Below are 23,369 nucleotides of genomic sequence, written 5' to 3'. Positions count from 1 at the left end.
TTGAGGCTGTTGCTAGTTTGGACTTTATCTGACAACTAGAAAATGGCTCTTAATACGTCTGTTTTCTTGCTCTTAATGAAGCATTTCACTGCAATCAGGAGACAAAACACTTTTCTAATCAGCCGTTTAGCACCGACTTAAAATCAGTGCGAGATGCCATTCACATTTTACTTTCGTAGTGTGATATATTTCAGAGTGAAGCAGCATATTCAAGGATAAAATGTGAGATGGATCTTGATTTTATCCATCTGGAATTGATTGGATCATGAAAAGTGTCTATATGACAGGTGGTGGGTGACAGTATTCTCACAAGCCGAGAATATTTCAGCCCAGAATATGCCAAATAAAAGAGTATTTTATGACTGTTTCTTAACACACTTAAGGACACTTTTAAAAAAGTGCACTTTGTAATGTCAAATTAAAAGTTTTACTTAAAAGTACAGTATTGTACTTTTCAATACTATAGTACTGAATAAAATAACATCACCATTGGTCTCATCCCTTGTGAAATAGTGCACATAATTGTATTGAATGTTCACTTTTAAAAGTACTGTGTTTTGTAAAAAAAAAAAAAAAAAAAAAAAAAAAACATTCACTTAAGTGAACTTAATATGAAAGCTTGTTTCCGCCACTGAATAAAAAATAAAAAAGAGTAACTGCAACTTTTTATCTCACAATTCTGACTTTTTTCTCAGAATTTAGTGTATATCTTGTAATTCTGACTTTATTACTCGCAATTGTGTTTATATCTTGCAATTCTGACTTTTCCTATCAGAATTGGACTTGCTAACTTGCAATTGCGATTTTATATCTCAAAATTGCAAGAAACAAAATCAGAATTGCGAGTTTATATCTCACAGTTGTGTTTATAACTCGCAATTCTGACTTTATTTCTTGCAATTGCGAGTTTATATCTCGAATTGTGAGACAAAAAGTCGCAATTACCTTTTTTATTTTTAATTCAATGGCGGAAACAAGCTTCCATAACTTAAAGAGAGTATTTTATGACTGTTTCTTAACACACTTAAGTACACTTTTAAAAAGTGCACTTTATAAGGTCAAGTTAAATTTTTTACTTAAAAGTACATTTTAAATCATCACGTTTTAATAATCTTTTGTCATACTTTTGAAAGGTACACTTTTGATATGTTTTTTGATGTGTTGACAAACATGCTAAAGCAGGTCAAGTACTTGATTATAATTGTATAATATTTTATATGATATAATATGTATTATCATAATAATATATCATCATTTTAAATGCATAATTACAAATATATTTCAATACTGTCTTTTAGTTTACCATAAATGCTGTTCAATAAGTTCGACAGTACACTTTGATTATAATTCTAAGTACCTGAGTATAATTTTATCTTTAGTGTGTTATGTGATATCTTTAAAGTTCAAATATTTTAAATTGTATCTTTTTTTTTATTTAAACAAGTTTATTTGAGTGTGATTACCACTGAACTGAAGGATCAACAGTGTAATTACGAAATTACACTAAAGATAAATTTGAATATACATTTAATATAAAATTAAATGGTTACACTTTATTTTAAGGTGTTTTTGTTAGTGTAATTATATATAAAAGTACTGAGTAATATTAGGTAACTAACTGGTACTTACTATAGGGTTAGGATCAGGGTTTGGTTTAGGGTTAATTGCATATAATTATACATAATTTATGGTTATTACTATAGTAATTGCATGTAACATATATAGCAGTGACACTAAAATAAAGTGCTACCAATTAAACTACAATAGATTTTCATGTAATTGCGTTTAACATGCAATTCAATTTCCAAAAACATTACATTCAGTTATTTTTTTTTAACAGTATATTATTTCTTTAATAAGTACACTTTTTAAAACTGAACTTCTTTGTCACAAGACACCCTGATTTTAAAGCTTGTATGACATCATGGCTTGTGGGCGGGGCCTTGTCTCACGTTCGTTTCGTGTTGAATTTGTGTAGTGTGATTTTGAGCTGTGCTACAGACACACCTCTAAAAATAATCTCCCTCATCCAGTCTTTGAATCTCTAATCGCTTTGCTACCCACTGGCTTGAGATGAATGTGTTTGTGTGTGCGTTTGGTATAGAAATGACCTTGTCTCACAATTACATGATTTCTTTTGGACAGTGAAACCCAGCTGGTATCCATGGCAGCAGAGTAGTGTCCATGGCAACCTGCTGGTCCTCGCTATGGTGACCTTTGAGTTTTAAGGGTCTTCTGACACCTTATGTCAATAAGCTCCGCCCACATTGCCTCATGCCAACATGAGCACATTTATGAATGAAACAGAAATAGAAGCTCAGTTCCACAATCTGGTGAGGTGCCTGTCTAGACGGCATTTAAAGTGGAAATGAAGCAGTCAGTAAAGTTAACGTTATTTAGTGCAAAAGCTATTACAAAACATCTTTTTTTTTTTTTTTAAATGTATTTATCCGTGTTTGTTCTATAATTTGTGATTAGAGAGCAAATCTATTGCTCTCTAATAATGTAAACTTAACTGACTGCTTCATTTCATTTAGTGGCAAAAAGTAGCAAACTGCAATTGTTACCTTAAAGGGTTAGTTCACCCAAAAATGAAATTTCTGTCATTAATTACTCACCCTCATGTCATTCCACACCGTTCCACACCGTTCGGACGTAAACACTGAAGCTCTGCAATGCGTTCACTGTGCAAACTGCATAACAGACTGACAGGGAAGAAGAAAAAATGTTGAATAAAGTCGTTATTTTGTTTTTGCGCACAAAAAGTATTCTCGTCGCTTCATAAAATTAAGGTTGAACCACTGCAGTCATGTCAACTGTTTTAACGACGTCTTTACTACTTTTCTCGACCTTGAAAGTGGTGGTTATATTGCTGTCTATGGAGGAGTCATATACCTCTTGAATTTCATCAAAATTATCTTAATTTGTGTTCAGAAGATGAACAAAGGTCTTACAGGTGTGGAATGACATGAGGGCGAGTAATTAATGACATAATTTTCATTTTTCGGTGAACTAACCCTTTAAAGAGCCATTTCTATCAGATTTAACCCTCTGGGATTGAAAACCTGCCTTGGTGGATTTTTTTTCCACATAACAGCTGAATCAACTTAAAACACTCATTTTCTTCGTCATACAGAAACGAGTAATACATCATTTGAAACTGTAAAGGGTCTACCTTTATTTGTGTACACTCAAAATAACGACAAAACTGTGCTTTTGTAAAATAAATAAAGAAAATAGAGTGTGCTTTCTGCCATCTCATTCTCTGTGAACTTCTTTCTGAAATGCGTCACAAAAATGAACCGAAACTCAGAGAATACTTGCCACACAGACATGAGATAAGCTTGAAGTGTCTACTTTTAAATAAAGTAAGTCATATCAAAAACAAATATTCTCTGTTTATGAAATCCACGTGAAACCAATGAAAGGTACAGTCTTCCCTGTCTGACCTCATTATTTTTAATGTGGCCACACCCAGCTATTCATACAGTAATCTCATCACCTCTATAAACAAAACATCAAGATTCATCAGATTCCTCTGCTTTTCATCGAGTTTTTATATGTAGTTTAGTTGGTGTAAATGAATGTATTTAGGTTGATTCTGCAATATTAAATAATTTTGGACTTCAATAAAACCAGATGTTAACATTTTTAGATTACATTTTTTTTTTAAAGTACGTACAAAAATCTCAGTTTTATTAAAAATGGACTGTTTCACTCAAGATTTGTATGCAGTTTGTATTTTGTATTCTCATTAGAGATGTTCATTAGCTTAGCAACATGATAACATCAAACCAACTGTTGACATTAGATGTTAATCTCGTTCCTCACTTCACATAAAGTGTGCTAGTTGCCTGGCATCGGAGTTGCTGACTAAGTAAGATGTTTCAAATCGGTCACACATGAGACTCCATAGTGATTATACTCTTAGAAGTAAAGGGTCTGTATAGACCAATTTGGAGCAGATGTCACAGTTACGTCACTTGGAACTGTGCACACATAGTCGTTACCGCTGTTTTTCTGCCACAAGTGTAGGAAAATGAGCAAAATCCACAGAATAAGAGGAAAATGTTTTGTTGTGCCTTTGGATGTCAGAATTGGAATGCAAAAAAATATAGTCTTCATTTTTACAGAATACCGTCATTGAAAACAACCTTTGAAGCTGAACGCAGACATTTATGTTGCAAATCACAGACTTGATTGATAAAACCTGCAATGATTAGTGTACTATTAAAGCATGAATTTAATGTAAAAAGTAAGTCTACATAATATTCACATATGCAGCTCATAGGGGACATACATACATAGCAGTTACAGCATGAAATATTTAAACCTATAACATTTTACATAGATAACTTTTAAACCTATAACATTTTTATCTCACAATTCTGACTTTTTCCCTTGCATTTGCATGTTTATATCTCCCAGTTCTGACTTTATAACTCGCAGTTGTGAGTTTATATCACAATTCTGAGGGAAAAGAAGTCAGAATTGCGGGATGTAAATTCACAATTCTTAGGAAAAAAGACAGAATAAAGAGTATATTGCACAAGTTTGCAAACACAATATAGGTCTGTAGAAGAGGGGTGCAAAACTCAGTTCCTGGGGGGCCATAGCACTGCAGAGTTTAGTTCCAACATTGCTCCCACATGCATATGTGTATTTTTCAAGTAAGCCTGAAGGACTTAGCTGGATCAGATTTATGTTCCATAAAGTACGCTAAGAAAAGTGGGTATTACAGTCCAAAACCTGACTTGAATTAACCAAGCAAATCAGTGGGTGCTGATGCGGTTCATAAATGACAATTTAAGTTCACGCAATCCCACTAATCTGACCCAAGTTCAGTGAGTCAAGATGCACATCAATTTGATGTACACGCTATTCTTAAGCAGCCCTAAAGCTCGATCATTGATCAAATTGATCCACCATGGCAAGCAGCATATATATTTTGTGGTATTTAATGTGTGGTATTCTCCTCAATGCACACACACACAAACACACACACACACACACACACACACACACACACACACACACACACACACACACACACACCATTGTGTTCCTGTGTTACAGGAACTCTGTTACAGTGTTACAGGAGCTCTGGTTAAACAACAACTCCAGCTTAGCCTGACAGTTAGCCTGCCCTGGACCAGGCTAGTTTCCCAGCATAACTTGCCACAGTGACTAAGCTTGAACTATGTTAAATTTGCTTTATGGAACCAAATCAGCTGACAGTGAGTCAGACTAACTGAAATAAGCCTGGCTTATTTGGTAAACTTGTTTTATGTAACAGGCCTCAGGTGCATTTAATTAGGGTTGAAGCTCTGCAGGGCTGAGTTTTGCACCCCTGATATAAATCCTTAAAGGGTTCTGTCAGCTACTCCATATATAGAACCTTTTAGTGCAGGGGTGTCCAGTCCTGCTCCTGGAAGGCCACTGTTCTGCAGAATTCAGCTCCAACCCCAATTAAACACACCTGAACCATCTGATCATGGTCTTACTCCAGGACCGAGTTTGGAGACCCCAGATTTAGGGGTTTCACCATGGGATCTTTTTATGGATTTAGTTTTAATTCATTAATTCATTAATTTTGTTTTAATTCTTTTTTTTTTTTTTTTTTTTTTAAATTTAAATGAAATTTTGTGAGTTAAACAGCTCATCAAATAGAAAAAAAAGAAAAGAAAAATAACCCATTAAACATGAAATTCCTCCTTACATATTTCTTTAAAATTGAGTCAAGAATGCTTATGTAACCCCATTGAACCTTTTTTTTTTTTTTCAGTATACTGTAGGATGCTTCCTTAAAAGGTGGTTACCACTGTGGACAGCAAGGCAGCTCATAAGGTTTTATAACAGAGTTCTCTCTAGCTCTGGCTGGACAAATATTTTTGGACAGTTTGGATGGTAATCTTGTTAATCCTGTTTTGTCAAAATAAAAGATTATAGAACGGATCATGCGTACTTGCACATAAACACAGCCATAGTTTAGTCATAGTGTGTGTGTGTGTGTGTTGCACTCTGTGTGCGGCCATGTTTGTGTGTATATATAAGTTTGTCACTATATCAAATATTGTAGAAGCCTTTTTTTTTTTTTTTTACACCATAATTAAAAAAAAAAAAAAAAAAATAGGGTATACTTTATATTAAGTGGTTCTTCCAAAAGAGTACTTTACAAAATAGTATTTTGTAAAATATAATGTTGATTGTATATTAATTGCATTTTGTATAAATTGCAATTTAAAATAACTGTATTCTACACTGATACACGTTTCAGGATTCTTTGATGAATAGAAGGTTCAAAAGAGCAGTATTTATTTGAAATAGAAACAGAAGTTGAAAATGGAGGTTTTGTGAGATTTCTCTTACTTCTAAGCTGTTGTTTGTCCTTAAACTTTAGTTAAGTAAACCTCACACACGCATTAACAAATTACTGTATGAATGTTATTTCAAAAACAGATTTATGTGATGAATGATGTGACAGGTTAGTGTGTGTCTCACTGTTTGATTTAATGCCTGTCATTGCTGAATTCTCTTTTATAACTCACTGTCTTATTCATTTACTCCTTCCTTAGACACACACATGCGCGCGCGCATCTCTATAATTTGAGTTTTTCTGTTTCTCCACAGGACTCTGCTGGATGGTTTGCTGGTACGCAAATATGTTTTAATTTCTTGTGTTTAGTCGGGTGCACACTGTACAAGTTTTGAGACAAATCCTAGACAAATTTTGGGAATCTTGCTTGAGTTTGACACTGTCGATCGTGACTAAGATGTATATCATAGAGTCTGACAGTCTGTCACACAATCTGACAAGCATCAATCATAAAAGACAGGCAAAAATCACACAGTTTGCACCCGACTTTATTGTAACACAAGAACAGAAGCTTATTGTTTCTTTTAACCTCAGGTTGTTCTGGAAAAGAAGAAAATGTCCAATAATTATTTCATTGCTCTGATATTCTCTTTTTGTCTGTTTTTTTTCTCTCCTCCATGCCTAAAAATAGAGGTGGAACAGAAAGGTAAACCCGTGTTTCTTTCACCCCGTATAGCATCTTTATGTCGGTTCCCTCGCAACATGTTTAACATTTTCTCAAGTAAACCATCATACATTTATTCATTACTAAAGAGATTATTTTTGACACTGGCTTTGTGTTATGCTGATATTTAAAAGTCAAACACACTGTGTGTGTTTGGTAATAATAGCTATATGTTATTGGAGGAAATGTTATGTATGTGGCGGAGATCGTTGCTGTGGTGGGCTCTTTTTTTCTCGTAGTGTTCACCCTCATTTCAGCTCACGTGTGTTATAATGCTCTTCTTCTGGTGCTGCTGAAAATGAATAGAAAAAAAAAAAAACCTTGTGTCATCATGTGACATTCTCATTTTACAAAGCATTTTATTGGATGAAGATGAGTGCAACATGATGCCTCTTTAAAGAAGAGAGAGACTGTACATTTTAAAGGTGTATATCTATTTTTTATTTTATTTTATTTTATTTTATTTTATTTTATTTTATTTTATTTTATTTTATTTTATTTTATTTTATTTTGTTTTATTTTATTTTATTTTATTTTGTTTTGTTTTGTTTTGTTTTGTTTTGTACTAGTATTATAGATGACCTCAGACCAGAGATGGACTAAATCTCGTTGGGGGTGGGGGGGTGGGTGGATGTAATTCAATTATAATGCATTTTCTAACTATATACAATTACATAATTTAAAATTGTAAAGCCGCATTTATCAGGCACGCAGAAAACTCATTAGGAAGACAGCATCAAACTTGCAAACACATGCAAATGAGCTAACACTCGAAATGACAGTAAATAGTAGTAAAACAAACACCTAATTTACATAACTGAATAGAAATTAGAAATGAACAGCAAGTTTTTTCATTAAATATTTACTTAACTAAAAAAAAAAAAAAATCATAAAATGCTTTGAAGGGACTTCTGGGGAAACTATTGAGAGATGACTCATTGTTGAAAAGCAATTTAAATGAACAGTCCAAAGGAACCGATTCATTAAATTAAATCAGACTTCTCAATGCGACTTGAGAGAAAGAGGTTTCATTATTGCTTCAGATCCCGATAATGTGCGAGATCCATTGAAAAAAGTAATATATCTGGAAAAGCTACACTATTTTGAAAAGTGCTGTTACTGTCACACCACTGAAAATGTAGTTGTAGTAAATCAGTTATTAAATTCTTAGTAAATTCTTATAAGTGAGGTGTCATGCACAACAAAATACTGATGTTTATACTATATCAGTGTAAAAATACTGATAAACATTAAAAAAAAGTCCAATCAAGTAAAAAAAAAAGAGACAATGCAAAAAAAAAGGTGTTTGAAATGAGTTTTGAAATGATTTTCGAAATGTTTTTCTCTGTTTTTTGTTTAGAAGCAGAGAAAAACCAATCACTTTTTTGTGTAAACAATTTATGACCTTAATGTGATTATGCCAAATAATTACAACACGTAAGGTTTGCAAAATGGACATTAAGATTGTGCATCAAAACACACTCGCTGATTATTCAATGTCTAAAACATGTTTATTAGTGTCATCCTGAATTTATGACAAATCTTGTATAATTTTGCTTCTAATACAGCAGAATTTGTTGTTGAATTTGCTTCGGAATGCAAACACTCTTCATGCGTCTGTTGAGTTTGTCTGTTCAAGCCTATAAATATTATGTATCCTTTTTCATCTGCCAGGTAATTAGATCTTATAGCATCAGTGTATCGGCTAAGTGCTCGCAAACCCCCGTTAGCACTTTAACAGTAATGATATTCATAATCTAATTCCCATTTAAAACATCCAGTGAAGCCCAATCAATAACCCAGCCAATGAGCTGTCAGCATTTTAAATGACATCATTATGATGATAGTGCTGCTAACCTTCAGGGTGACACCATCAGACGAGAAACAGAACATAAGAATGTCTATAACTCTCTCGCTCGCTCTCTCACACACACACACACACACACACACAATGCTCAAGGCTGAATCTATTAGTTAATACTGTACACATTATTACAGGTTTCCAGATGTGTAGATCTCAGGCAGTTTTGCATTTGGTCTGATTCAGTGTTTCTCAACTGGTTCGGCTTCAGGACTCTCAGGATTTTATATTGAAAAATCAAGTGCCAAAACTAAACCAAAATGCCCTTAAAAAACAAACTTATTAATATCACCATGAACTGCACAGGCATAAAATATTCCAAAACATTAACTTGGCAGGCTGAATAGGAAATTTCACCATTTTGGTTTCCAGCGGTCTCTTGAATTTTGATAGTTTTGTGTTCTCAGCAGCCACTGAATCATAGCACAAAACACATTGGGGCATGATTATTTTTGTAGCACATCACGCATCCTGTTCATGTTGGCATCTGTCTAATTTGACCAGCTTCTTCCAAATGGCAGATGAATTTGAACCAAAATAGTTTAGTGTACACACACAACCACACATACACACACTTTTTTTTTTAAGAAATTGGTATATGATTCACATTAAATTGATCAAAATTAACTCTTTCCCTGCCATTGACGAGTTATCTCATCTTTTATGAGAAAACGCTTCCCTGCCAAAGACAGGATTTTACGGCTTTTCATATTTTCACTTTTATAAGGTAGGGGGCACTGTTACGCATCTTCCAAAAGAGTACTGAATCTTTGGATTGACAGGCTAAGAAGAAGCAGAAACAAGCGATAGCATATGTAATCATATGCTTTTGTAAAATAATGCGATTATCAACATCAAACGGCATATTAAACGGCACTGTTCTTTGTTTTGATATACTGCATGTTTAGATATTCATACAACAAAATATTCTGGGGGCCATGACATTTTTGTGAAAATGATCAAAAACACTGGCGATGGCTGGCAACTTAAAAAAAAAAAAAATGCTGGCAGGAAAAGAGTTAAAGACATTTGAAACCACTATAAATGGGAAGTGTTTTCTCCTCCCTTTTAAAAGTTGTTTTTTTGCTATTTATGATCATAACTATGATTATATGGTTCGCTGCATATTATTAGCTTTTGATTTTGTTTTCCCCTGCTATCAGAGCAGAAACATGATCCACAGGAGGTCGATCAACCAGTTGAGAATCACTGCTGTGGTTCGTCAGATCAGGGGCTGTAATGGCCAGCTGGTCTGAGATCAGAGGTTCAGAATAGATTGATGTGATGTGGAGATGAGAGATGAGCAGCAGAGATGAGCATTAAAACACAGAGCGACTCGGCAGATGGTGTATGTTCACTCTTATATTCATCTTGTCCTACACCTCCTTTCTTCTGCTCTTCCTCCTCATCTCTTTCTGATGGTTTCTTCTAGCCCTCTCTGCCTGTATTGGTTAATATTAAAAGCAATAGTTCACCAAATAATAAAGCCTCTTTAACTCCCCATATGACTTTTCTTCCGTGAAACACTTTTTACAGAATATGCACATTGAGCTCTCCCATAAATTGTAAGCTCTTGAGGATTGTCAAGCTCCAAAAACAACAAAACATCATACAAGAGATTCATATTAATTGTGTGGTATTTACCAAGTGTTCATAAGCTTTGCAAAAGGAACAAACTGATATTTAAGGATAAAGTGTGTCACCAGTTACCTCCGACTTAAATTTGTGTCACTCAAAGCTGTCGTATGACTTCAGAAGACATGTATAGCCGTCATACTTTGTCGTTTTTGCTTGACTGATAAGGCCACTGTGAACTGGGGCTTGCAAAATATGGCAAATATGGCAAAAATACTGTTCACAAAAAAAAAATAAAAAATTTTATATATATATATATATATATATATATATATATTAAATATTTATAAATATATTTTTATTTATTTATTTATTTATTTGTTTGTTTGCAGTAATAGTGGCAGACCTAAAAGACTAGTGTGTAGAAATAAATTTAATAAATACATTAAAAAAAGTTGTTTTTCAGACAAATGTAGGCTATCTAAACATAATTAAAATAAGGAAAATTTACTACAGCAAAATTTCACAATATTAAAACTTGTTTTCAGAGAATGTAATTTAAATTCCTTTATTTATCTTACCTCACTGTCATTTTTAAACATAAATCTAAAAAAAAAAAAAAGATTTCAATGGGGGAAAGAAATTCAAGCTAAATTCCTTTGAAAACATGTTTTAATATCACATCTTTGTAAAGTTAATTTGCTGGAAAAAAATGGCAAAAAATATTAAGATTTTGTTTTGCAGTAGTGACAGACCTAATAGACTAGTTAAGCACTAAATATGATAAATAAAAATTATAAAAAGTGGTCATTTTTCAGAAAATAAAATATCTAAACATCATTAAAACAAGGTAAATTCACTTACTAAAATTTCACAAGATATTTAAACTTGTTTTTGTAGTTTTGTATTCATTTATTTTTCTTCGCTGCTGCTGTGTAAACTAAAAACAAATTATATTGATGAAAAAAAAAAAAAAACATCTAATTTACTGTTCCACTGATTAAAAGAGAGAAAGTGATTTTGAAATGACATTTTCAGTGAGTAAATGAAAACAGACTGCTTATTTTTGGCTGAACTATTCCTTGAAAACCCTTTCTCCACCTTTCTTCACCCATTCAGAATCCTCCGTCTCTCGCTCCTGCAGCCCATCTGGAGCAGCGTCTGCCGCTTTAAGACTTTCTAGAAAGACTTAAATCTGTTTGTATATGTGCTCCGGTCAGCATCAATAGAGTGCTGTGATGTTGATTGCAGTGGGGATTCGCTTTAAATGCAGGTTTAAGTTACAGACTAGCTTGTTTCCTGTTTTCTGACATAGCCGTTCGCTGTATATCACTGTAATCCCCTGGATGGACAATCAGAGAGTTGTGTATGTGTTCTTCAGTGCTGCATGGTTTATTTGTGTGTGTATGTGTGTTAGGTTTCAGATACGATACAGGTTTTAGCAGCCTTATAATGGGGCTGACGCTGGAGCAAACGACCCACTTCATTAACCTTTATAATACCTGTGTAAGCGTTCAGCGCTGTATCATTTTCTCGCTCAGAGATGCTCAGACTTCCTAATGGAGCTGATGGATTCAGTCACAGAGGCAAAGGAAGGTTTATTTTTCACAATATAAAGGAACAAAATGAGGTTTCTTCAACTATGGTCTATTTTGGCCCTGTGGATGTTTGGGAATTAAATTCCTTTACAAAACATTTTCCAAACTCACTAGTTTATTTACTGTACTGTTTGTCTACTAATAATGTAAGCATAAATGCACCCCTGGAGAATTCTCTCATTGTTTTTCCTCTGGACCGTCATGAAGAAATGCCATTTCGTCATCTACAACCATCACATTAAATGTTATATTATATATTTTAAATATATTTTCACTTAAAGCTTTATTTGGAAATTAATAATTAATTTTTAATTATCTGCACACAAATCATTTTCACACAATAAATATTGAAAGGGTTTATTTTACTCTGTTTAGTTTATATGTTATATATTTTAAAAATATTTTCACTCTTGCATAATTTGTTAAAAATATAGTAAGAAGTAACTTTAGATAAAGCTTTATTATGAAATAAATTATTATAATAATTACAATAAATTTTTAATTATCTTCACACAAATAATTTTCATATATTAAATATTGAAATGGTTTATTTGACTCTAAGTTTATACATTATATGTTATAATATATATTTTAAATATATTTAATATATATTAAATATATTTAAAATAAATATATAACTTTAAAAGCTTTATTAAGGAATACATTATTATAATAATTATAATTATTAATTATCTTTACACAAATCATTTTCACACAGTAAATACTAAAATGGTTTATTTTACTCTGTTTAGTTTATATGTTATATATTTTAAATATATTTTCACTCTTGCATAATTTGGTAAAAAAAATGTAAGAAGTAACTTTAGATAAAACTTTATTATGAAATAAATTATTATAATAATTACAATAAATTTTTAATTATTTTCACACAAATAATTTTCATATATTAAATATTGAAATGGTTTATTTGACTCTTAAGTTTATACATTATATGTTATAATATATATTTTAAATATATTTTCACTCTTTTTGCATAATTTGGTAAAAATATATAGAAAGAAGTAATTTTAGTTAAAGCTTTATCAGGGAATAAATTATTATAAAAATTACAATAAATTATTATCTTCACAAATCATTTTTACACAATTAATATTAAAATAAATGGTTTATTTTTACTCTGTTTAGTTTGTTATATATTTTAAATACATTTTCACTCTTGCATAATAAAAACGTAACTTTATATAAATCGTTATTAAGGGAATAAATTCTCTTTATAATTATGATAAAAGATTAATTATTTTCATGCAGTAAATATTGAAATAGTCTATTGTACTCTTTTTATTCATAGTCTTTTTTTTATTCACACTTGTATTATATTTTCATGATGAATTTTCATAGTTTAGCTTTGAAGGTAAAAGTAAAGCAATAAAATCTGCAGGAAAGGCAATTGTAGTAAAAATGAAAACTAAAGGTTAAACATTTAACAAGACCATTTTACTGTGATTTTTTTATTGTTTTCATAAAAAAATCAACCCCTGGGACATGAAAGTGCCCACAGTTGAAAAAACACTGAGACGTGCCGGAAGCTTCCAGCTGTAGTAGGCAGAGCACCGTTTAGCTTTAATTTATTGACCGTTCTGAGCTTTTCTGCAATCGTAAATATCATAGATTTAGTAATGCAATCACAGACACACACGGCCCGAACCTGCTGCTCAGTTACCTCTGTCTCTGTAGATTACACTGTCTTTGGTATCAACAGATTTGACCCCTCACAGGAAATTAATTGGAATGAGTTTATATATTTCTAACCTAATCTGGTTAAGTGTATGGATCGCCGCAGTCAGGCCTTGGGTTTAATCAATTTCTCCGAAGCTAAAGCCTTGGAAAGAAACACAATCTTTCTGTTCTGATGCTGCATAGCTGGTTAGAGCGGACCCAAATGGAGGAAAATACTGTTATTATTAGTTTTGTGCACGCAGACGCAATAAATCAAGATGACACAAATTGACAATATCTTAGCATCAGGATGGAATCCGTTCAGATTGTAATAAATATAAGCTCATTATTATGTCTCGGCGGCCTCTGGCCCCTTTGACCAGCTGTCATTAATGAGCTCGCTCTTATTTATCAAAATTTGAAATGCCAACTTCAAGTTGAAATGAAATCTTTCTGCATGTGCCCAATCCTGCTCACTGAGGGAGAGAGTTTAGCGCCAACCTGCTCCAACACACCTGCCTGGAAGTTTCTAGTAACCCTGAAGACCTTGATTAGCTGCTTCAGGTGTGTTTAATTAGAGCTGGAGCTAAACTGTCTGGGATAGTGGACCTCCAGGAGCAAGGAGCTGTTTACAACTAAAAACAAAAAGCTTTTTGTGCGTTTCAGTTGTTCATTTACACGACATCAGCGTTTTGGGGGCCTGAAAATGCAAACTTTTGAAAACTGGTTTCAAAGCGCAAGTTTTTGAAAACGATACCATTATTGTTTTAATTTGTGAAAACGGTGTCTGTAGGTGCGTAGTGTTTCTTTACAAAATGACATGGCCAACTACTGGCCTGGCATGCATAATACAGCGTTTTTAACGGTTTTCGTGGATCCATGTGAACAGTGATCGTTTTGACAATGTTGTCGTCTGTACGCAAAAAACGCAAAGTTTTTAGTACATTGTTGTCGTGTAAACATACCCCAAGTTTAAAGCGTGTTTAAAGGACTAGTTCACCCCAAAATGAAAATAATTTACTCAACCTCATGTTTTTCCAAACCCTTGTGAATTTCTTGCTTCCTGTGGAACAAAAAGAAAAAAAAAATATGAAGAATGATCAAACAGCTAGCTTCAAAAATAACAAAAAAGCAACATAAGAATATCACAAAATATCATCCATATGACACTGTATTCCAAGTTTTTTTAGGGTGTATTCACACTAATAAAGTCTGCTAGTTCACTTGCTTTGGTCCGGACCACATACATTTTTTTTTTGTTTTTTTTTTGTTTGTTTGGTGTGGTTCGCTTTTTTTGCAAGTGAACCAAAATTTGTAAACAAAACCACATGTGTGCTAAGGTCTTCCATGCATTGGACAGAAATTCTCAAGTAGAGAACCATACCAGAGTTCGTTTGGATCCGGACCGAGACCACCTCTTCAGCTGGCTCACGGTACGCTTGTTTGGTCCACACCCGAGTGCAATTGCTGCATTCACACCTGCCCAAAAGATCCGCACCAAGGGGGGAAAAGTTTGATTCAATCAATCAAACCAAACAAGACATGTGTGAATACACCCTTAAAGTCCCAAGGCAGCTTTTCATTCATTACTTGAATTTCTTTCTTAAAGTTACATTATATAAAGAAAGATGTCTCTTTACTTGATCAGAAATACAGTAAAAACTGAAATATTGTTAAATATTGTTACAATTTAAAATAGCTGTTATATATTTAATTATAATAAATGATCTTCTCACAGGTCATTTTAAATATTAAAATGGTTTATTTTATTCAATTTAGTTTGTTATACTTTATATTTAAATATATATGTTTACCCTTCTTGCATAATTTGTTTAAAAAAGATAAAGCTTTATTATTATTATTATTATTAATTATCTCTGCCCAATAAATATTGAAATGGTATATTTTACTTCGCCTATTCATATGTGTTTTATTTATTGACATTATATCTCTATGGTGGTTTTTCATAGTTTAGCATTTAAAAAGCGCAAAGTAAAAAAAATCTACATAAAACACATTTGTAGCAAAAATGAAAACTAACTATAAGTCATAACAAGACTGTTTTAGGTAAAAATCAACCTATGGGTTATATTAGCAGAATCTAAATGTAACTAAAAAAGCATGTTATTAATCATTTAAAAATTGAAATAGCTACAAATATGATACTGCACACTAGTCTTTTACCCATAACTGGTATTTTAACATCAGTCAGTCATTCAAACAACATCTTATCTAAATTAACGCTTCTTGGCTAGAATAAGCTACAATAATACAATATGCAGCAGATGTAATGTGTCACATTGTTAGAGTATCAGTCATTGTCTAGTGAAAGTGATATGGCACATCTAGTCGAGCAGAAATACAAGAGAGTATCAACGGTTTATGAGAGCTGCGGGTACGTTTAAGTACTGTGAAAGATTGTCATTCTCCTCCTAACTTGGCATAATCTGTTTATCGGTTTCCTTTTATATATGTAATGGATCATTGAAAGCAGCCCGAATGTGTATAGTGTCTACTTAATAACACATTTCTAACCTATCATGTCATTGTGTACACAGCAGTGAGATGGTATCCATCTTATCCATCCAGATAAATGAAAATGGTCATGAAGTGAAGAGGCTTGATGTTTTCAAACCCACGCTCACTTGTCTTCCTCTCTCTGTGTGTCTGTAGTTTTCTTGTGCCCAGGGCTCTTGCGTGGCGTTTATCAGAGCGAGCATCTGTTTGAATCGGACCACCAGTCGGGAGCTTGGTGTAAAGACCCCCTTCAGGCCTCGGATAAGATCTATTACATGCCCTGGACGCCGTATCGCACAGACACCCTCACCGAGTACTCCAGCAAAGAGGACTTCGTTGCCGGCCGACCCACGACCACCTACAAACTTCCCCATAGGGTGGACGGCACTGGGTTTGTCGTCTATGATGGCGCGCTGTTCTTCAATAAAGAGCGCACACGGAATATCGTCAAGTTCGATCTGCGCACTCGCATCAAGAGCGGCGAGGCCATCATCGCCAGTGCAAACTACCATGATACATCTCCGTACCGCTGGGGAGGCAAGTCGGATATCGATTTGGCGGTGGACGAAAACGGCCTTTGGGTGATTTATGCCACAGAGCAAAACAATGGACGCATTGTGATCAGCCAGCTGAACCCGTACACGCTGCGGGTGGAGGGAACGTGGGATACGGCCTACGACAAACGCTCTGCTTCCAACGCTTTCATGATCTGTGGAATCTTGTATGTGGTCAAGAGCGTCTACGAAGACGACGATAGCGAAGCCACTGGGAATAAAATCGACTACATCTACAACACAGAGCTGAGCAAAGATGGCTATCTGGACATCTTTTTCCCAAATTCGTACCAGTACATCGCTGCCGTGGATTATAATCCAAGAGATAATCTTCTTTATGTGTGGAATAACTACCACGTGGTCAAATATTCCCTGGATTTTGGAGTACTGGACAACAGGCTAGGTAAGAGCTGGAACGTTTGCATTCATTTGTGTTATTTATATTGAAACTATGATCTTTTTCTCAGGGTGAGTTGCACAAAACAACATATTTCACAGCAAAATTAAAAGAAAATAACAATTAAGACCCTATGGAATCAATGTTGTTTGCGTTTTGTGGCTTTTAGTTCAATTGACAATTGACCCTTCGCAAAGACAAATTCAAATTGTGTAATTTTTTTAAGAAATTCAAACAATAAAAAGCGTTTTATGGCTCTTTAATGTGTCGTGACAGATTGCTGTAGCGCCTCAGCTCAAGCGGCTCGTGAACCGATCATCTCTTCCTACTAGTTAATTTATAGAATCAAATAAACATGAATGAACATGAGAAGGAATGTTGTTTCAAATGCGGAAAGACGTCAGTACACACCATTTTTCAAGTTCAAGTCCACCGAGGTTAATCTTCTAACTCCTGACTGCTTTGTCGGACAAAATGGTGGATTCGGCGTTATGATTGGTTAGATTGCTTGTCAATCAAACTGCCGGCGAAGGGTCAATTATTATGTTAAAGGTAGGTAGGCTTTTTTTTTTTTTTTTTTTTCTCATGAGCAGTTTTTGTTATTCTGGTTGAAACTCACTTCACATCCTGATAGTAATCAATAATAGAAGTGGTCTAAATATTAAAAAAAATATATACATATATCTTCTGTGGAAATCCAGGACCAAATAATGTTCATCCAATCATTGCAATCGGTCAGAATGCGATGCTATGTTGTCCTACCTGCCGGTCAACATTTGTGACCCCTGCTGGCAAAATGAGTCGAAATGAGCAAATTTTCACAATCTCTATTAAAAATGATGTATGATCTTTTGGAATCAGACAAAAAAATGACTGAGCTACACCTGTTTGAAATCGATAGAGTCAGCAAAGTCAATTTGGAGAAAAATCGAGTTAAAGTTTTCTGAAGGTTCCAAAACAAAATTACCTAGCAACCATACCTTAAAATCCCTGTTAATAACACCTAATTTGGCACACACCTCATTAAAACCAAATATCTATATTGAAAAAAAAATATATATATATATATTCAACTTTTTTTCAATATTCTACTTCAATATTTTGAACAATATTTTGATAAATCATGAACGTTTTGATTTGAATAAAGACACAAACTCTCATTTGACGGTAAAACGCAATGAACGTGCATCACGCTTACCTTCGTTTTTAAAACAACTCATCTCTTCAGGGAAAACTCCTAGTGGACATTATGGAACACATAGGAAGAAAATCTACATGAGATATTGCTTAATAATTTTTCGTCAGGTGCTAATTTGCAGACGCAATTTGCAGTGTTCACTTGTTATGCAGCAATGGAGGCAAAACAAATCCGAGAGAAATTTCAAAAAAGGAGAATTAAAAAAAGGAAAGGAAAGAAAAGTACCGCGTGGGAGCATTTTAGTGAAGTAGTTAACCAATCAAGTGTTGGGTATGTGATGTGTAACGGCTGTGAAATGCCGATAATAAATGAATAAAGCCTATATCCATCCTTTGCTTGGGCTGAACGTGTGTGTGCGTGTGTGCGTGTGTGTGTGTGTGTGTGTGTGTGTGTGTGTGTGTGTTCGGAAAGTTGCAGTGACGGAAACAATGAAATTCCAGTTTAAGTTTGAAGGGATTAAATCCTCTAAAGACACGCAATTTTGCCAAAGAAGACCTTTTATTACTTTAAATTAGTTCTAAATTCATTTATATATTATATTTATATATATAATATTATTTTAAAAGAATGTATAATATATATAATATTATTTTAAAACAATAAATTGTCTTGCAAAATAGTCTTTATTTTCATTATGCAAATATGATACTTAATTTCTTTTGATTTTGGGGTGAAATAGGGTATGTTTTCATTAGATTCGCATCTGATAATAACATTTTAGTGAAACATTTTAGTGCTGGTGGGAATGCTGCAGTTGGAAACATTGCCTTTTGATTTAGTGAAATTAGTTGTTTAGTGTCTGCGGGCGGCACACAGATAGAATGAGCTTCAATGGTGTTTGCTTGAGTTATTGGTTAGACCAGAAAGTTTGGAATGTCCTCTTTAATTGGAAAGCATCGAGTGAAGTTAGTGTAGGGGAAGTTCATGGCTACTTACTGAAAGTCGGAATGTCGTCGCCTGGGCTGGCAGTAATTACAGAGCAAATGTTACTCAATGTGTGACATTCCTTTCGCCATTTAATTAAAAGCTTTTTAAAGAAAGAAAACTTTTATAAACATCTTCACTAAGACTGTGGGAAAAACATTGACTGCTGCACAGTAATATGCAGAAGATTAATTCGATCATATTGAAAATATTCAAATAGCTTACAAAGTATTCTAATTGCATTCCGCCATTTTTTTTTTTTCTCAGTCACCCTCATTGTCAGGCAAAGTATCATAATTGCCACCACATTTTTTGATTTTACAAAATTTTATATATATATATATATGTATTAAATAAAATAAATATATTTTTATAAAATATATTAAAATAGAAAACTGTTATTTTAAATTGTAATAATATTTCAGTATTAGTCTGTTAAATAAATGCAGCCTTGGTGAGCAGAAGAGACTTCTTTCAAAAACATTAAAAAAAATCATACAGACCCCAAACTTTTAAAGGGTATAAATACAGTATATCACACAAACACATACTTTCCATAGATGTAATGGTTTTTATACTGTACAAACTGTATATTCTATCCCCCTACACTACCCCTACCCCTAAACCTACCCATCACAGGAAACTATCTGCATTTCTTGAATTTCAAAAAAAAAAAAAAAAAAAAAAAACACCGTTTAGTATGTTTTTTTTAAGCCTACTGGTTTACGAGGACACAGGAAGTGTCCTCTTAAACCATGTTTACGTTGTAATACCCATGTCATTATACACATTTGGGCCCTCATAAACCATGTATACAAGAACACACACACACACACACACACGCATATATATATATATATATATATTGCTAGAGATAGTTGTAGTGATATTGTAGCTCTAGCAAGAAGCTTATTTTTCTGACCTAAAGCCTTCGTTTTCAGTGACAGACAAATCTGTGTTCAAAGTCACAATCATGTCTCCCTGACGACAGACATCAGCGGACGGGGTGCATTTAAATTTATGTCCTTGTTGCATTTGATCTGTATGCCAAAATTTTGGACAGTGTTTTTGACAGTGAAGAAGCTTCTGCGGCCACATCACATTTACACTTTCAGCCTGTCATGAGCTGTCATCACTCAAGCTTCTGCTTTCAGTCAGAGATTTCCTTCCTTCAAACTACTGTTTTTATCATACCGTTGCACATGCTACTTGATTTTATTTTCTATTAGGCAGTATATAGTTGATATTGTACAGAATTCATCATGCAAGTACAGCCGTTTTAAAATCTAAATGAGTTGGCATTGCCTAGTGTGAACTGTCGTCTTCTACAGTCAATTTTCTGTAGAGCAAAAGTTTGATATGGAAGCTTTTTTTTGTGCCATTAAAAAGGTAATTGTGACTTTTCCTCACAATTTATAACTTGATAAAAAAGTATTTATTACGATTTTTTTTTTTTTCTCGATTGAAAGATTATACCTTGAAATTTTGCCCTTTTTTTCTTCTTAAAAATTGTTATAAAGTCCGAATTCTGAGATATAGACTTCAAATTGAGAAAAAAAGGTAGAATTATGAGATAAAAAGTTGCAATTAGCTTTTTTATTTTTTATTCCGTGGTGGAAATAAGCTTTCATAGTTTGAGAATAGAGAATCTTGCTGTGACCAAATTTAAAAAGGGTTTAGAACTTTGAATAATAACACATTTAGTTTAATGGCACAGACATGCTTGCAATGCATTCGGACCCATTATGTTGTGTGTGTGGCTGTGGTGTATGTTTTTTTCTTTGGCAGGCTAGACATGAGGTTGTGTTGCTTTTATTAAATGATTGTGTTATTTGAGACGCTCTTACATGCTACAGAGTCAGACACTCAGAACATACTCAATTTACACATGCAGAGAGGGCAGCTGTGTGTGTGTGTGTGTGTGTGTGTGTGTGTGTACGTGTGTGTGTACGCTTTGTTCTCTGAATGCACAAAACCTGCGGCATGATTCTCCTGGAATTAACCTTCATCTGAAGGTGACTCTTTTGATGTGCTTCTGTTCATCACACACTATTACTGTTTCAAGACCTAGTGGACGTATATACTGTATGCATAGATGCTCCCCAAATGCAAAGGTGTTACAGAAACTGAATTATAAGGTTTACGGTTTAAGGTTTTAACCTTAGTGACATAATTAATCAAAATGACATAAGCAACAGTGTTGTTGTCCTGAATATCAGCACAGCTGTAAATAACTGTGGCCGAATTTCAGCCATGCTCGTTACTCACATGAGATCAACCAATAGCAGACCACAACCATCCAACCATCCGGTCAATTCCCCATGAACAAAATCAAGTCCTGTTCTACATTTTGTCTTGTTCCATAAGCTGTTTCATTTGAATATACGTCACAATAAGGAAGAGAAGTCTATCGCAACTTCCTTTTCATGCCAACTTTAAATGGAACTGGTTGAGTAAACAATTCAATGACTCAATGATAAAGCACTCCTGTAGGTCAAACAGTAAAACATGATCTCTGATGATCTGATAAAAAAATATATCTTAAATGCAACGTGTTTACATTGCAGTTTTTAGTTACACTTTATTTTAAGGTGTCTGTGTTACAGTGCAATTATAAATTTAAGTACTGAGTAATAATAAATAATAAATACTTACTTTAGGGTTAGGATTAGGATAAGGGTTTGGTTTAGGGTTAGTTGCCTAATTTTTTATAGAAATCTAAATGTAAATAATGACAGTTACTTGCTGCAACCTACTGGCATATTGAAACTTCAGGAAGAGTCACAGAAAAATTCCCACCAGCAAACAGATCTAAAAAAAGTATTGTTAAAAACTCAATTACAGTTATAAAAATCAAATGGAATACATTATTAAGAAAAAAAATGGACACATTTTGATTATCTTTTTTTTTTTTTTTTTGTAATGTACTTAAATGTTTTGAAAATAGTGTCACAATGCAAAAAATCGTAATGGTCCTGAAAGCTTTTGTTGATTTTTGGGTGAAATATGACTTGGACAGGATCTCGACTCACCTATTTAATTCATACAGTATTGTACGTTTATTTTTAGGTCCTCTATATGTTTTAGGTTTCAGGGAGCATTTGGCTGGAGGCTGGTTTTATCACTGCTCACAGCTCCATTACTCACTGTTGAAAATCCCCTGGCTCACGGGCACAAGTGTGTCGCACTTTATCACCCCCCCTCCCCGCATACCCTCTCCAGCTTTAGTTCCTCTATAGAGGCAGTCAAGAGAGAGATGAACACTGTGCTTACAACATCTGTTCTCATGCCCTGCTCCTGTGGCCTTGTGTATGTGTTTTTCTTTTGTGTGTGTGTGTGTATATGTGTTAACTCCTGTCTCATGTGTTTCTGTGTAACTGTGTAACATTGAATATTCAGAAACCAGTATAACAGAATTACCTTCAAATGTCCAAAATCAGTGTGAGACAACAGAATTAATTTAAAATCTCCAAAATCAGCATCAGATTAAATAATCACATCAGAAAGTCCACAATCAGCATAATATTACAAAATCAGCAATATCTGAAATCAGCATTAATCAGACTTAATTAGAATTAGTATGAGATCTTCACAAAACTAGTATGAAATACAGAATGAACAGAGTTTTTTAAATTCAGCATCAGTTAACATGTTCACCATGGAATCTCCAAGAATCAGCATCAGATAGAAGATTTCACATGAGCGCATTAACATGAACATTATGAATCTCCAAAAATGAGTGTCAGACAACAGGATCACATTGAATTGAACAAATTTAGATATAAATATCATAGAATTAACTTGGAATCTTCAAAATCAGCATCAGCAACAATGTAAGCACAGAGTCATGAAATCAGTGTCTAATTATGAAATCATCATTAGATCTGGAACCATGGAATCTCCAAGAATCAGCATGAAATCAGTGTCTAATCATTAAATCATCATTAGATCTGCAACTGGGATTCAGAATGCAAAATCATCAGCCTCAAATGACAAAAATGGAATATAATCTTCAAATAGCAACAGAC

At 33.7% G+C, this 23,369-nt stretch overlaps 1 protein-coding gene across 22 annotated transcripts in view; it reads left to right on the top strand.

The window, feature by feature from the left end:
- LOC127515855 (adhesion G protein-coupled receptor L3-like) overlaps positions 1–23,369 on the top strand; it is a 342,582-nt gene that overhangs the window by 193,432 nt on the left and 125,781 nt on the right. For all 22 annotated transcript variants that reach the window (XM_051899977.1, XM_051899970.1, XM_051899965.1 and 19 more), the window contains exon 5: positions 16,425–17,225. In XM_051899977.1, the coding sequence (XP_051755937.1) occupies positions 16,425–17,225 (801 nt within the window). The remainder of the gene's footprint in view (positions 1–16,424; positions 17,226–23,369) is intronic.

Source organism: Ctenopharyngodon idella, chromosome 7 (assembly GCF_019924925.1).
Source record: "Ctenopharyngodon idella isolate HZGC_01 chromosome 7, HZGC01, whole genome shotgun sequence".
Lineage (NCBI taxonomy): Eukaryota > Metazoa > Chordata > Actinopteri > Cypriniformes > Xenocyprididae > Ctenopharyngodon > Ctenopharyngodon idella.
This window is presented reverse-complemented; position numbering and strand designations above follow the sequence as displayed.